This window comes from Anolis sagrei, chromosome 3, assembly GCF_037176765.1.
Source record: "Anolis sagrei isolate rAnoSag1 chromosome 3, rAnoSag1.mat, whole genome shotgun sequence".
In the NCBI taxonomy this organism is placed as follows: Eukaryota; Metazoa; Chordata; class Lepidosauria; order Squamata; family Dactyloidae; genus Anolis; species Anolis sagrei.
The window spans coordinates 102,496,414-102,511,139 of record NC_090023.1 but is presented as its reverse complement, the minus strand read 5'-3'; the positions used below and the strand labels follow the sequence as shown (position 1 = coordinate 102,511,139).

Sequence of the window (14,726 nt, the reverse complement as noted above, 5' to 3'; positions counted from 1 at the left end):
CTCTCTGAGAAGGAGTGGGCAACTGTGGGAGACTTCAGGCATTTTTTTGTGTCAGGAGTGACTTGGGAAACTGCAAGTCACTTCTGGTGTGAGAAAATTGGCTGTCTTCAAGGACAATGCCCAGGGGACACCTGGATGTTTTGATGTCTTACCATCCTTGTGGGAAGCTTCTCTCATGTCCGCACATGGGGAGCTGGAGCTGATAGAGGGAGCTCAACTCACTTTCCCTGGATTCAAACCACTGACCTGTCAGTCAGCAGCCCAGCTGGAACAAGGATTTCATCCATTGTGCCACTGGGGAACTCCACTTCATGCATTTTGACACCACTTTGTCTGCCATGGCTTAATGCAGTGGAATCCTGGGAGTTGTAGTTTGTTGAGGCACCAGATCTCTTTGGCAGAGAAGAATAAAGACCTTGCAAAACTGTAACTCTCAGGATTCCATAGCCATGACTGTTAAAATGCTGACGAACGGCATCCATTCTATAGTTCTTCTGTATGTGCAAATTCCTAATCATTGAGAATCAGTGAGAATCCCTTCTTTGTAAACTGGTCTAAATTAGGCTCAGGAGGATGCTTCATCCTCTAAAAATGTAATAGGGTGAGCCAAACTAAAACAGGAAGCACTTTCAAATGTTCCCCATTTCAGGTTTTATGCAAATGCTCTTTGCAACTGCTCCACCTCCAGGTTTTGAAGTTACATTTCCAAGCGTCCTTTAAGAGATTCAGTGACCTTTTGCCATTTAAGCCGCAGTGGATTCCTTGACATTCATACACCGGAAAACATACACAGAGGAAACCTTGAACACAAAGTAGGAGATAAAAACGAGCCTCCTTGTGGTGCAGTGGTTGGAGCATTGACCTCCAACTGTGGAGGCCAGGGTACATGTTTCCCTTCGGGTGTGGAATTCCACAGGGTGGCCTTGGAAAGGTCACACTCTCTCAGCCTCAGAGGAAGACAAGGGCACTTGGGCCCTCCAGGTGTTTTGGACTTCAACTCCCACCATTCCTAACAAGCTCAGGCCCCTTCCTTTTCCCCTTCAGCTGCTTAAGCAGCTGAGGGGGGAAAGGAAAGGGCCAGAAGCTGGGTTGCTGTCAATTTTCCAGGCTGTATGGCCATGTTCCAGAAGCATTCTCTCCTGACATTTCGCCTGCATCTATGGCAGGCATCCTCAGAGGTTCATGTCTGTTGGAAACTTGGGTTTATGTATCTGTGGAATGTCCAGGGTGGGAGAAAGAACTCTTGTCTGTTGGAGCTAGGTGTGACTGTTTTAATTGGCTACCTTTATTAGCATTTAATGGCCTAGCAGTTATCAAGGTGTGCTTGTTACTGCCTGGGGGAATCCTTTGTTGAGAGGTGATTAGCTGTCCCTGATTGTTTCTTGCCTGGAATTCCCGTTTTAAATGTTGTTCTTTATTTACTGCTATAGTTTTAGGTTTTTAATACTGGTAGCCAGATTGTGTTCTTTTTCATGCTTTCCTCCTTTCTGTTGAAATTGTCCACATGCTTGTGGATTTCAATGGCTTCTCTGTGTAGTCTGACATGGTGGTTGTAAGAGTGGTCCAGCATTTCTATGTTCTCAAATAATATGCAGTGTCCAGGTTGGTACGAGGCTGTTAGGAATGGTGGGAGTTGAAGTCCAAAACACCTGGAGGGCCCAAGTTAGCCCAGGCCTGCTCTGCAATAACATTAATGCTATTTGACACCAACTAGTAGTTTTACAAAGTCTGTAGCTTCCTGGACCAACACTACAATACCCCAGGAATCCATATCCAAGTGGTGTCAAAGCGCATCAGATGGAGCTTTGCGTGCTTTCCTGTCCTTACAAGTGCCCCACTTAGACAGCAGCAGCATTATTATTATTTGACACACAACAAGGTAGGTAAAGGTTTTCCCCTGACATTAAGTCCAGTTGTGTCCGACTCTGGGGTTGTTGCTCATCTCCATTGCTAAGCTGAAGAGCCGGCATCGTTCGTAGACACCTCCAAAGTCATGTGGCCAGCATGACTGCATGGAGCGCCATTAGCTTCCCTCGCAGAAGCGGTACCTATTGATCTACTCACATCTGCATGTTTTCAAACTGCTAGGTTGACACCGGGAGCTCCCGGTGGCGCAGCAGATTAAACCGCTGAGTTGCTGAGCTTGTTGACCAAAAGGTCGCAGGTTCGAATCCTGGGAGCGGTGTGAGTGTCCCTGGTGGCGCAGTGGGTTAAAGTGCTGAGCTGCTGAGCTTGTTGACCAAAAGGTCGCAGGTTCGAATCTGGGGGCTTGAGATACTGCAAGTCACTTCTGGTGCGAGAGAATTGGCCATCTGCAAGGACATTGCCTGCTGTCAGCCCCAGCTTCCGCCAACCTAGCAGTTCAAAAACATGCAAATGTGAGTAGATCAATAGGTACCACTCCAGTGGAAAGGCGCTCCAAGCAGTCATGCTGGCCACATGACCTTGGAGGTGTCTACGGACAACGCCGACTCTTTGCCTTAGAAATGGAGATGAGCACCAACCGAAGAGTCGGACACGACTGCACTTAAAGTCAGGGGAAAACCTTTACCTAGCAGAAGCTGGGGCTAACAGCGGGAGCTCACGCTACTTCCCGGATTCGAACCTGCGACCTTTTGGTCATCAAATTCAGCATCTCGGTGGCTGAACCCACTGCGCCACCGAGGGCTCCAGAGCGGAGAAGGCTCGCGAGATTTCCCCCTTCTAAGACCCTTCGGGTGTGAGAGTGACACCTGGGCTGGCCACGGGTTGGAGAGCGCCCTCCAAAAGCCGGCGGGTCATTGGTTCCCATGGAGGGCCGGGTTAGCCAATGGCGAGAGGGGGGCGGGGCCTCGAGCGGAGCCGGCCGGGGCTGTGCGGCGGGGAGTCAGATGCCGTCTTCTTCTTCCAAGGAGCGGAGGCGGAGGAGGAGGAAGAGGAGGAGGAAGTAGTGCATGGCCCCGACGGAGGCGCGAGGAGGAGGAGGAGGAGGAAGAGCCGCCGCCGCGAGCCCTTCCGCCGCAGAGGCAGGCGCAGGGAGGCGGGCTGGGGTGAGCGAGGCATCCGTGGGGCAATGCCATGGGGAGGAAGGAAGCAAGGAGGGAGGGAAGGAAGGGAAGGAGGCTGGCGCTGCGGCTCGGCTAAAGCGGGAGAAGGAGGAGGAGGAGGAGGAGGAAGAGATGCCCGCCACTCGGCTTTGCCCCTGGCAGCTGCCTCCCAAAGCAGGGGAGCAATGCGACACCGCTGCCTCGCTCCTACCCTACTCATGGGGATTGGCAGGTCCGGATAAATGGACCTCCTGCTTGCTTGATGGGCCTCGCCAATGCCGTAGCCTCTCGGTTAACCGGAAAACTCTCAAGCGAACGACAAAAACGTGGGACGGTGAAGGAGATGTTGCTTGCATTGTCAAAGTCTTTCATGGGTTGTTGTGAGTTTTCCGGGCTGTATGGCCATGTTCCGGAAGCATTCTCTCCTGACGTTTCGCCTGCATCTATGGGCCTCATCGCACCAGGGCAGACATCCAAACTGTGGCCCTCCAGCTATTTGGACCTTCAACTCCCAGAAGTCCTGACAATTTAGCAAGCTCATTCTGGGAGTGCCTGCACTAGAGAATCACATACTGTAGGGTGCCTGCACTAGAGAATGAATCCACTTTAAATCCGGTTTCTGCCTCCTGCAGAGTTCTGGGGTCTGTAGTTTAGAGAGGAGCCTTTAGCAGACTACAAACCCCAGAATTCTGCAGGAGGCAGCAGCCCAATTTTAAGTAGATTCATTCTCTAGTGTGATGAAGTAGTATGGCAAGCACCCTCAGAGCTGGGAGATCTTGCTTGCTTGCTTGCCTGGCTGCCCAGTTGTAACGTGAGGATGATGGGACTTGTGTTGCAGGCTAGAAAGAGGAAGGAAGGAGCTGATGCCATAGATGAGCTCAGCCTGCTTTGTGTCCATCTCTCTTGGTGTCTTTTTCCAAGGAGAGGGGAAGTGAGTTTTTTTTAAAGCCATGCTTTGTGACGGATGTTTTCTGTGGGTGCTTCTCCACTGTGGAATCAATGCAATTTGACATCACTTGTACTGCTGTGGCTCCATGCAGTGGGGTCTTGGGAGTTGTAGCTTGATGATGCACCTGTACTCTTTGACTAATGAAAAAGCTAAAAGTCTGGTAAGGGTTTACCTCCCATGTTTCCATTCGTTGTGATAGTTAAACTGGATTGGTATTGATGTATAAATTGTGTTTTTATGTTTTTATGCTTTTAACTGTATATTGTTGACTGTTATATTATGCTGTAAACCGCGTTGAGTCGCCGGCTAGGCTGAGAAACGGCGGTATATAAGTATTTAAATAAATAAATAAATAAATTGCATTCATTCTGCATTGTCAATGCAGCCTATGACAGTGTAGGGCAGTACTTCCCCACCTTTTTGACCAGGGACCACTTTGGCTATCAACATTAGTTCCAAAAGGGTTACGAAACAGTTTTTGGACAACTTTAGATTTGGTTTGGTTATTTGGTGTGCTGATTCAGAAAATTGCATTGGAGAGACCACATCAGCTCTAGTTTCTGATACAGAACATATGCTCTCCAATAGTCTCCATCTGCTCACCCATTATTTAATAATCTAGAGCTGCGGATCTTAATTTAGGTCTTGCGGCCCACAGGTTGGGAACTACTGCTACAGGGAGAGAAGACCAGCTTCAGAGTGGGTGCATCTAGACTGTAGAGTTAATGCAGTTTAACCTTACTTTAATCGCTGTGGCGCAGGGCTAGGGAATCCTTGGAGTTTTCCAAGGTCTTGGGCATTTTCTTTTAAATAGTGGTGGTGGCTCACCAAACTACACTAAAAAAAATGGGGAATTCCAGACAGGAAACAATCAGGGCCAGCTAACACCACCCAACAAAGGATCCCCCCAGGCAGGAAGCAGCCAGACTTTGAGGCCATTCGATGCTAATCAAAGTGGCCATTTGTAACATTCACACTTGCTTCAAACAGACAAGAGTTCTATCTCCCACATTGGAGATTCCACAGATACATAAACCTCATTTGCCTAGTTTCCAACTGACCTCACAACCTCTAAGGATGCCTGTCATAGATGTGGGAGAAATGTCAGGAGAGAATGCTTTTGGAACATAGCCATACAGCCCAGAAAACTCACAGCAACCCAGTGATTCTGGCCATGAGAGCCTTGGACAACACATACAACCCTCATTGTTCCATAGTGTTAGCCCTGTCTGTGAAAGTGGTATCGAACTGGTTTGTGCCAGAGTGGGGGTGTTTGTTACCATATAAAACAAGGCGAGGGAAGACTGTGTATACTCCGAATACAAGGTCCCTATGACCTACATCGATTACAAGTCCTTGACAGAGTAAATCCATTAAATTCACAAGACTGTGTTGAATCACTTAAAGAAATCCCGTGGACTTCTCTGAGTCTCCTTTCCTCGGGATTGGCAGTTTGCTTTAGGCTACAGTGATCAGGATTTAATCTATTGTTATTGCTGTTGTTGTCTTCTTTGGGCAGGCAGCTAATATTTATTTGAAAAATTTGTACTTATTGACCCCAAGAATTTAATAGGGTTTTCTTCCTGAAACCAGTTTTAATTTTGGCTGCGCATCTCTATTGGTCATAAATGGAGACCAAGTGGAGTGGATGGCCACTTTTAATTTCCTGGGTGCCACTGTTGAGGGAGATCTGACCTGGGGGATCCATATGGCAACGTTGGTTAAGAGGGCCCAGCAGAGACTGTACTATCTGAGACTCCTAAGGAATCACCAAAGGAATGAAAAACTACTACTGTGCTATAGAGAGTGTCCTAACCTACTGCATCTGTGCATGATTTGGTAACTGCAAAGTGGTGGATAAGGCTATCCAAAGGGTCACTACTTCTGCACAGAGAATCATTGGTTGTCCTCTCCCCTCTTTGAAAGAACTTTATAATTCCCACTGTCTTAAGAAAGCTCAGAGCATTCTTGGGTTCCATCTCTCACCTGGAATATTATTTATGTGAATTATTGCCATCTGGCAGACAGTACAGGGTAACAAAGACAAGGACAAACAGACTGAAGGGTAGCTTTATCCTAGAGCTGAAGCTATGTTGTATTCGGTGGTTTGGCACAGATGTGGCATTGGGGGCTGTGTGCAGTGGGGGGGGGCAAGGTATGTAGGGATGGGTGTGTTGTTTTGTGGTGTGTGTGAGGGAGGCATTTAATGTAATTTTCAGTAGCACAATGACAAATAAAGCTATTATATTGCTTACCTTGGCAATAAAGTACCTCCTCTGTTATTTTGAGTTCCTCTCGCCTTATCTTTCTTCTCTGTAATTCCTTGTGCAAACTCAGTATCACTTTTATATATGTGTGTTTGTATGTATGCAGGTGTGCCAAAGAGCAGGAGGCAGCACAGTGGGTGTTTCTTGCATAAGCTAAGTTTTTGTCCATTTTTAGTGTGTATAAAATACATGTAATGTTGCAAGATCACCATCTTCACCATAATCTTTCATATCATGTCTCTTCTTTATGGAGTTCAAAGTGGAGTAGATAGTTCCAGCTGTGTCTTACAATAGCTTTGGGTGTATCTGCACTGTGCAGTTTGACATCACTTTAACTGCCATGGCAATTGATTCACGGGAGATGCAGTTTTGCAATGTCTTTCACCTTCTCTGTTAATTAGTGATGGTGCCTCATAAAACTACAACTCCCACAACCCCATAGTATTGAGCCATAGCAGTTGAAGTGGTGACAAACTGCATTAATTCTACAATGTAGATGTACCCTTTGCAAAGTCAGGAAGAAAAAGTGTATGGGACTGGTCCAAGGACAGTTGTTGGATATTCCTGGCCTAGTGGGTTCCTTGAACCTGCATCTCCCCAATCCCACTCTGTCCCATATTGCACACAGGATCTTCTTTGAGTCAAAGGGAGCCCTAATTCAGCTCTGTCCACCTTTAAGCAGTTTATGATCCCCCCCCCCCCCAAATCTCACTGGACTGACAGTTCGCGTGAACACTGGATCCAATGTAAGAGTACAGGGCTGACCTGCTTTTATGCATCTGAGCCTGCACCTACATTATATAATCAATGCAGTTTGATTCCACCTTAACTCCCATGGCTCAATGCTGGGAATTGTAGTTTTATAAAGTCTTCTCTACCAGAGCACTGTATCTCACCAGACTATAATTCCTATGATTCCATAGTATTCAGCCATGGAAGTTAAAGTAGTGTGAGACATCTATTCTACACTATAGATCAGTGGTTCTCAACCTCTGGGTCCCTAGATGTTTTGGCCTACAACTCCCAGAAACCCCAGTTTACCAGCTGTTAGGATTTCTGGGAGTTGAAGGCCAAAACATCTGGGGACTCACCGGTTGAGAACCAATGGTAGTTGAATCCTGAGAATGTATTCCCTCTATTCCCAGGTTCTCTGTGATTGATCAGTTTGAATGTCTGTTATCTATTTAATCTGAGAGAAACATTTGTTTCAGAGTAACAACTTCATAATAGATTTCCTTTATTACTGCAATTCTTCTGCTATCACTTCAGTTTGCCATAGGACGTCCTTATCCATTTGTTTTCATTGGACTGAGCTGTTAGGTTTCCATGTATGAAATGTGTCAAATGTTTGCTTCTGTGCATATCAATATTTTTCCAGAGAAAAATATAGCAGGTTTTATTCCACTTCTTAAGATAAGCTGGCTAATGCTACTTGTGTTGTTTTTGCAAAGAAGTAGCAAGAGAAAGCAAGCGATTGTGACTGCTTCAAAGTACCTGAAGGAGTCACTCTCTGAACTGAAGAAGGGATCAATACTTCATACCTTGTAGTTTTCTCAGCCCTTGGTTGTCTCAGACTGATTAAAGCTGGAAAACATGATAGGGAACAAGGGAGCTACAATAGAGAGATGCTCTCTACAGCTTAGAATAGTCATACATTGCTAAGCTTTTTTATTTTTCAATCTCTTTTTTAAAATGTCATGGTTATATATACTTAGGGCGTTGAAACAGGTGTCACCACTTCTAGTGTTTGCTCACTGCGCTCAAAACAGTAAGTGAAATGTTTCCCAATTCAGAACAGTTTTATTATAATCTTGAGCCAGTCCTGTATCACTTCCTTTAAAGCTTGAATATTTTTACACTTCCCTAGTATTATTCTAGACATCACATGGTTATTCTACATCCTGGAAGCTTAGCATCCTAAAAACTATTTCAGTAGCCATGCGTTGGCACAATTAGGACAATGCTGGCCGTGCCAATTATAATAGAGGGTTCCAGTATCCATTGGAAGAGTATCTTATAGTTTTGTTTATTATATTTATAGGACAGGAACTTGTAAGGTGTAGGGCAGTGGTTCTCAACCTATGGGTCCCCAGATGTTTTGGCCTTCAACTCCCAGAAGACCTAACAGCTGGTAAACTGGCTGGGATTTCTGGGAGTTGTAGGTCAAAACATCTGGGGACCCACAGGTTGAGAACCACAAGTGTAGGAATTTCAGTGCTGAACTGGCATTGGAGAGGTCACATTTTCTCAGCCTCGGAGGAAGACAGTGGCAAAGCTCCTACCAAATATATTTCATCAAGAAAATCCTTTGATAAGTTGCCATGAGTAGGAGTTGAACTGATGGCCTTCTGAGCCAATATTTATAGTCTGCCTTTTATTCAGTCAGTTCCCTCTCAAATAACTAGCTGGGAATCACTGGGAAAGTTATCTGGTCACCCAGGAAGTTTTGTGGTTTATTGGGGATTAATTGTACTTGGATCCACCCATGTTTTTGCATGGCATTCTGATGTCCACACCAGATCTCAAAATAATTAAGTTCAAAGTGTGATGGTGGAACGTGTCTTGGTATTTATCCATGGAATTACACTGCCTTTGACCAGAAAACACTGTACATAAATGGTAAGTTCATCCAAGATGATGTTCTTAATGAAAGTATATATTATACACCCAGTTTCTGGATCAGTGGTGCCCAACCTTTGGGCCTCTAGGTGTTTTGAACTTCAGCTCTCACAGTTCCTAACAGCTGGTAAGCTGGCTGGGATTTCTGGGCGTTGAAGTCCAAAACACCTGGAGGCCCAAAGATTGGGAACCACTGTTCTAGTTTAGGAAACATTGGCATATTCTGTCAATTCCATCCTTGTGCAGAGCAATCCTAATTGTGTAGGTAGTGTTTGGTCTACACAGTGCGCAATCCCTGTTTGTGGCCTCTTGGCTTTGCACTGCCACATGAACAGAAGAGACCTTCTGTGCTAATCTAACAGCTCTTATGACTCCTTATGGCCCATCCATCCACTAGGCCTGTGATCCCCAAACTGGTTCTCCATGTGTTCTGGACTTCAACTCTCAGAAGCCCAACTGTATTGGACAATGATCTGGGATTCTGGGAGCTGGAGTCCAAAACACCTGGAAGATTCAGAGTTCAGGAAAAACTGCATTTCACCATTGTAGTGGCTTACTTGTCTATCTGTATTAATATAGGATAGGTGTAAGTTATACATAGTATACATTTAGCTAGAAATATATTCTATTGAACTTACTCTTGAGCGTATGTAGGATCATATGTTATCCATAGAGGCTCCTTCTATAGGATCATATGTTATCCATAGAGGCTTCTTCTATGGAGGCTTTTAAACAGAAGCTGGATGGCCATCTGTTGGGGGTGCTTTGAATGTGATTGTCCTGCTTCTTGGCATGGGGTTGGACTGGATGGCCCACGAGGTCTCTTCCAACTCTATGATTCTATATGACTTATGATATCAATGTTTTTCAGAGTAAGATTGAAATCACAAATTGCCATATCTGGACTAACACACCCAGTACTATCAAGTCAGCATGGCTTTGTTTCAAGCTTGGCTAAGAATGCCAAAAAAGGGCTTTCTAAAAAGCTGTCAACAATCATTAATAATTATAACAACAGCAGCAGCACCTTACTAGAAAAATCAGATTACTCATAGTGCATGTGAAACAGTATGAAACTTTTTCATTCTTCATTTTCATTTTTCCATTTTTGACAAAAAAATTGCTTTTATGTCATCTGTCAGAAATTGTTATGTTATCTGTATAGCTTCCAGGAGAATGTCCTGGCAGGAGAATGGCCACCTTTTTAACTGCTTACAATGATGTGAACAATTCCTTATAAAATCTTTTAAAAAGAGAGGACAGCAACATACTGATCATGGCCAGTGGCAATGTGGCATTGTTGGTCGAAGGAGATACTGCGCTTTGGAGTCCAGTAATGTTATATTTCCAGGGTTTGATATGGCTTGCCTAATGTGATACTGTAGGTTTGTGTCAGGAGTGTGATTACATCCAGGGCTCTGCTGTTCACATCTCAGATTCTGTGTTTCTGGGCTGGCTTTGATTTCTCTCTTTCTCTTTTTAAATAGGGACTGAAGAAACAAATAAGGATGGATCTGTTTCCAAAAGGCTTCTAGAAGAAAAGAACAGTCTTCTTCACTAATACAGATTAGTGCATTGGCACTACAATGGTTTGGAAATGATACTGCAGTATTTTATTGTGCTGCCGGCGAAGCAGCATTACATGGACTAAACTGGCTTCCAGGCAACAAATAACACTTAGATCCTTATCGCTGGCCAGATATAAACCAGTGTGATGTTGAAATGAGATGAGGCTCCGAAATGGAACTGTGGCCACTGCATTATTTTTCATCACATCTTTCCTGAGTTTGTCCTGGTATACAGCATGGCAGAATGGGAAAGGTAAGTGGCATCTTTCCTGAGAAGTAACACACACCTTGGGATTAGTAGAGTCAGTTGGCATTGCCTCCTCATCCCAGACATTTTGACTTATATCCGAAGTAGCAGGCTGGTGCTTTCTGATTAGAATAGGGCCACTTGGTCCTCTCTTTCCAGACTTGAAAAAAATAGCAAAAAGGGAGATCATATCTATCTTCTTTTCAATATGAATAAAATGAAATAATCTTTTGTAGAAGTGACTACTCTATAAGTGGAAGATCCCAAGTTCTATTATATAAAAATATAGTGGAATCCTTCCTTCTGTTTGATTTGTATTCAGGATTTTCTGTGAACCACATTAAGTAAAGATTCCAGTTTTCATCTCTGTTTCTATGATTGAAATCTGAATTTGCACAGTTGTGTGTATTGGTTCTTCACAGTGAAAAGAAAGAAAGAGAGAATCCTAATGTAATTATGCTTTTCAGCTCCTAGTATGAGCTGTAGTAATGTTTTGGAGAATGCAAGGTATCATGTTTTCCTTGTCTTTCCTTCATTTTAAATGATGGCTGCAGGGGTAATTCATATTCCTGGATATAGCTAGAATGAAGTATGTCTGTTTATTTTCTCTTTTCTCTCTCTGGTGTGCAGATGGCATGCAACTGGAATAGACACCTACACTATTTTCTAGAGAAACACTTTCTCTTTGACTGGTTGAGGAAAAAAAAAAACAATGTTGGATATTTCTTTTCAGCATAAAGCCTACTGGTAAATGTATTGCCAATGGCCAGAATCACTGGGTTGTTGTGAGTTTTCTAGGCTGCATGGCCATGTTCCAAGGCATTCTCTCCTGACGTTCCACAACCTCTGAGGATGCCTGCCATAGATGAGAGAATCAGGAGAGAATGCTTCTGGAACATGGCCATAAAGCCTGGAAAACTCACAACAACCCAGTGATTCTTGCCATCGGCAATACAACCTACCAGTAAAATTTAGGTGAGACCAAATCATTTGCTTGTCATTGTAAGAAATGCTAATTTATTTTAAGAATGTGGTAAGTATAAATGAATGCATCAGAACTAATAGCAGCCTCTTATTTGTTTGCTCAGTTCCTTGTTCTCTGTGATGGTATTGGTGGCTACAGTCTGTATTGGGCTGTTGTCCTCTTGTTCAAATAAATCCTCCTCGCGGACTTATCTTTATGTAAACTCTCCCTGCAGTAATTCAGCACATAACAAGCAAGCTTGTTAAAGCCCCATTGGAGTGCAGTGGCTCCGGGGCTTTTGTGTGACTGTTCAGCTGAATGATAGTTGTGCAAAATTTGTTCCTGGAACATTTTGCGTTGTCAGATACTAATGGGACAAAGCCAAATAAGAAAGCAAATAGGAAAACAGGAGAAGGATTTGACGGCAGCCTGCCATTTCTGGCATTAAAGATCTGGAGAAAAATACTAGCTTTAATGCAAAGGCAGAAACTGGTGTGATCTGTCCTTGACTATTGGCCAGCTGGCTCTGGGAGGAAGTGCTCTCATTACTTGTTGAAATGTACCAGAACTCAGAAAAGTTATTTTTGGACTTCAGTACCTAGTTAGCCCCCTGACATCATGGGTAGTAGTTTGACTGGCTAGAGGGATTTGGGGAACTGAAGTCCAAAAACTAACTTTTCTGAGCTCTGAAACAGTATATAGAAAACAAACTGTACTGGCCAGACTATAATTTCTTTAATAAAGGAATACATCATCCTGTAGGTAAGAATATAACGTATATTAGAAAGGAGTAAAAAAAGAGAGGGTCCTTTTTTGGAGGCAAAACCATTACTATTGATAAACAGATTTAGCATCTTCATTATGAATAGAACAATTTGCCTGCTATCGATAAAATGTTAGTAAAAGGATCTTTAAACAAAGTTTAAACATGCTGCTACAAAGTGTGTTTAGATAAAAATAGGAACAATGTGACTAGGAAATAACAGCAATATGAGCAAAGTGAAATGCCTTAGGAAAATACTGTTCATCTAAGATTTCTCAGACTTTTATTATACCAACCCCTGGAGGATTAAAAAAAATCCAGTATTTAGTAACTTTAAAATTTGGACAGATTCCAAAATCAAATTTAATAGGATTCTGCTCTTGCATGCTGAACTTTTTTTAATGTCAAAGCTATTTTAACTTTGCTATGCCAATCCGTTTGAGAGGTAGGTGTGTGTGTATATGTATATGTATATATATGTGTGTGTGAGTGAGCGCGTGAAAATATATATATATATATGTGTGTGTGTGTGTGTATGTATGTATGTATGTATGTATTGGTTTGGCTTCTTTTTTTTTTAGCAGTAATCTTCATATTGTACCCTACTAGCCAGCTGTTACTCATGAGTGCTGCCTTTTCCACCTGGTATGTACAAAGAGCTTTGTGGAAGATAAGATGTGCTCTTTTCCATTCTGTGGTTGGAAGACTGTAATAAACTCTTCTGAGCAGCATAAAGGACTGCTGTTGTCTCCTACCTTTTCCAGATCATCAGCCAGAAAATATCTAGTTTCACAGTGTATTCTTGAGTTTACTGAATATTGATAGCAAGGTTTTTTTTTTTTTGCTTTCTTCTGCATATTGAGTTATGGAGGCCTAAGTGACCTAAAGGCATGAGATCCTGTCTGATCTTGGAAACAGAGCTAGGTCAGCAAGGATAGGATATTGCCAGCCAATAGCACATTCTGTAAGCTATATTTCAGAGGAAGGAACTTGCAAAACCACCTCTGAGAATTCCTGGCCTAAAATTGCTCCATGAAGTTCATGGGATAGTGATTAGTTGACTTGAAGGCTCATGCATATTGAGTAGGGTGAGTGAGGAGTGGGGGTGGGGCACCACTACTAGACCTGGTATCCTCCTTTCAAGTAACTCATTACATCGAAGTAAATCATTTACAATATCTTATGGGTGTTAACTTTGCCCAACATCGCACTTTGCTCAGGGCTACTTCTAAATAAATGTCTGCTGTTTTACTTAACCCTACCTTACATCATGGTCCTGGAAAACACTAGTGAAGTGGTGGTGTGAAAAAAAAAAAACACTATGAAGACAGGAGTCAGTGCTTTGTGTCACTTTAAGTCAGTCACTCAGTTCAAACAGATATTTCCTTATCAGAAAGCGACTTTTATTAAATGTACCCTCCTTAAATTGGCACCTTGTGTGATGTTTAGATTAATCTGAGAACTAGTATTTATTTTGTAGAAGCAAATTATCTGAACCAAGACTAATGTTTTTCACAGAAGTTGTCTATGTGCACTTCCCTGTGTGTGTGTGCACGCACACTATGTGTATATGTTTGTGTATCTTCAAGTTGCCTGTCAATCTTCATGTGGTGACCTCATACATTTCATAGGGTTTTCTTAGCCAAGGAATCCTCAGTGGTGGCCTTGTTCGTGCTTTCCTCTGGAAAAAGTCCTGCAACACCTGGTCTCCCATCTGGATATTAACCAGCACTGACTCTACTTAACATCCACAATCAGATGGGATCTGGTGCTTTTAGGGTATTTGGGTTTAGATCTTCTTTCAAATAGAATGTACTATAAAGTCCTGGCAGGCAGCCTTACTTGGTCTTATTTGGCCTTTACATCCCTGCCAAAGTAACTTCTTAAATGTTTGGCTTAGGTCACAGCCTTTCAAAATGTTTCCTTTGGAGGAGATCACTTTAAATGGATGTGAGCACTCTTGACCTGTGGTGTACCGCTTGTGACTCATTATGCTATATGCATACCACCAACCATGCTTTGCAGATGTGAATATATGGATCTCATGTGTTTCTCCCCATGCATACTCCCACTTCTAGCTCAATTATGACCTCTTCTACATTGCCAAATAAAATCCAGGTTAGCTGCTTTGTACCAGATTATATGGCAGTGTAGAAGGGGACTATGACCCTAACAATGACTGCTTCTTTTGCATCTTTTATCTTTCTACCTTTCTGGTAAGTCCCTGGTCCCAATACCTGGGGTATTGTTGACCTCACCAGTTTCAGCAGAGTGCCATTATAATTTGTGTAGAATGGCACTCCTGAACGGCACAACTGGCAAA

At 43.3% G+C, this 14,726-nt stretch overlaps 1 protein-coding gene across 1 annotated transcript in view; it reads left to right on the top strand.

Annotated features, from left to right (window-relative positions):
- Positions 1-2,831: 2,831 nt before the first annotated feature.
- The window catches only part of MGAT4A (alpha-1,3-mannosyl-glycoprotein 4-beta-N-acetylglucosaminyltransferase A), a 75,604-nt gene continuing 63,709 nt past the window's right edge, over positions 2,832-14,726 (top strand). The window contains exons 1-2 of the mRNA XM_060769784.2: positions 2,832-3,029; positions 10,349-10,682. Of these exons, the coding sequence (XP_060625767.2) occupies positions 10,589-10,682 (94 nt within the window). The 5' untranslated portion in view covers positions 2,832-3,029; positions 10,349-10,588. The remainder of the gene's footprint in view (positions 3,030-10,348; positions 10,683-14,726) is intronic.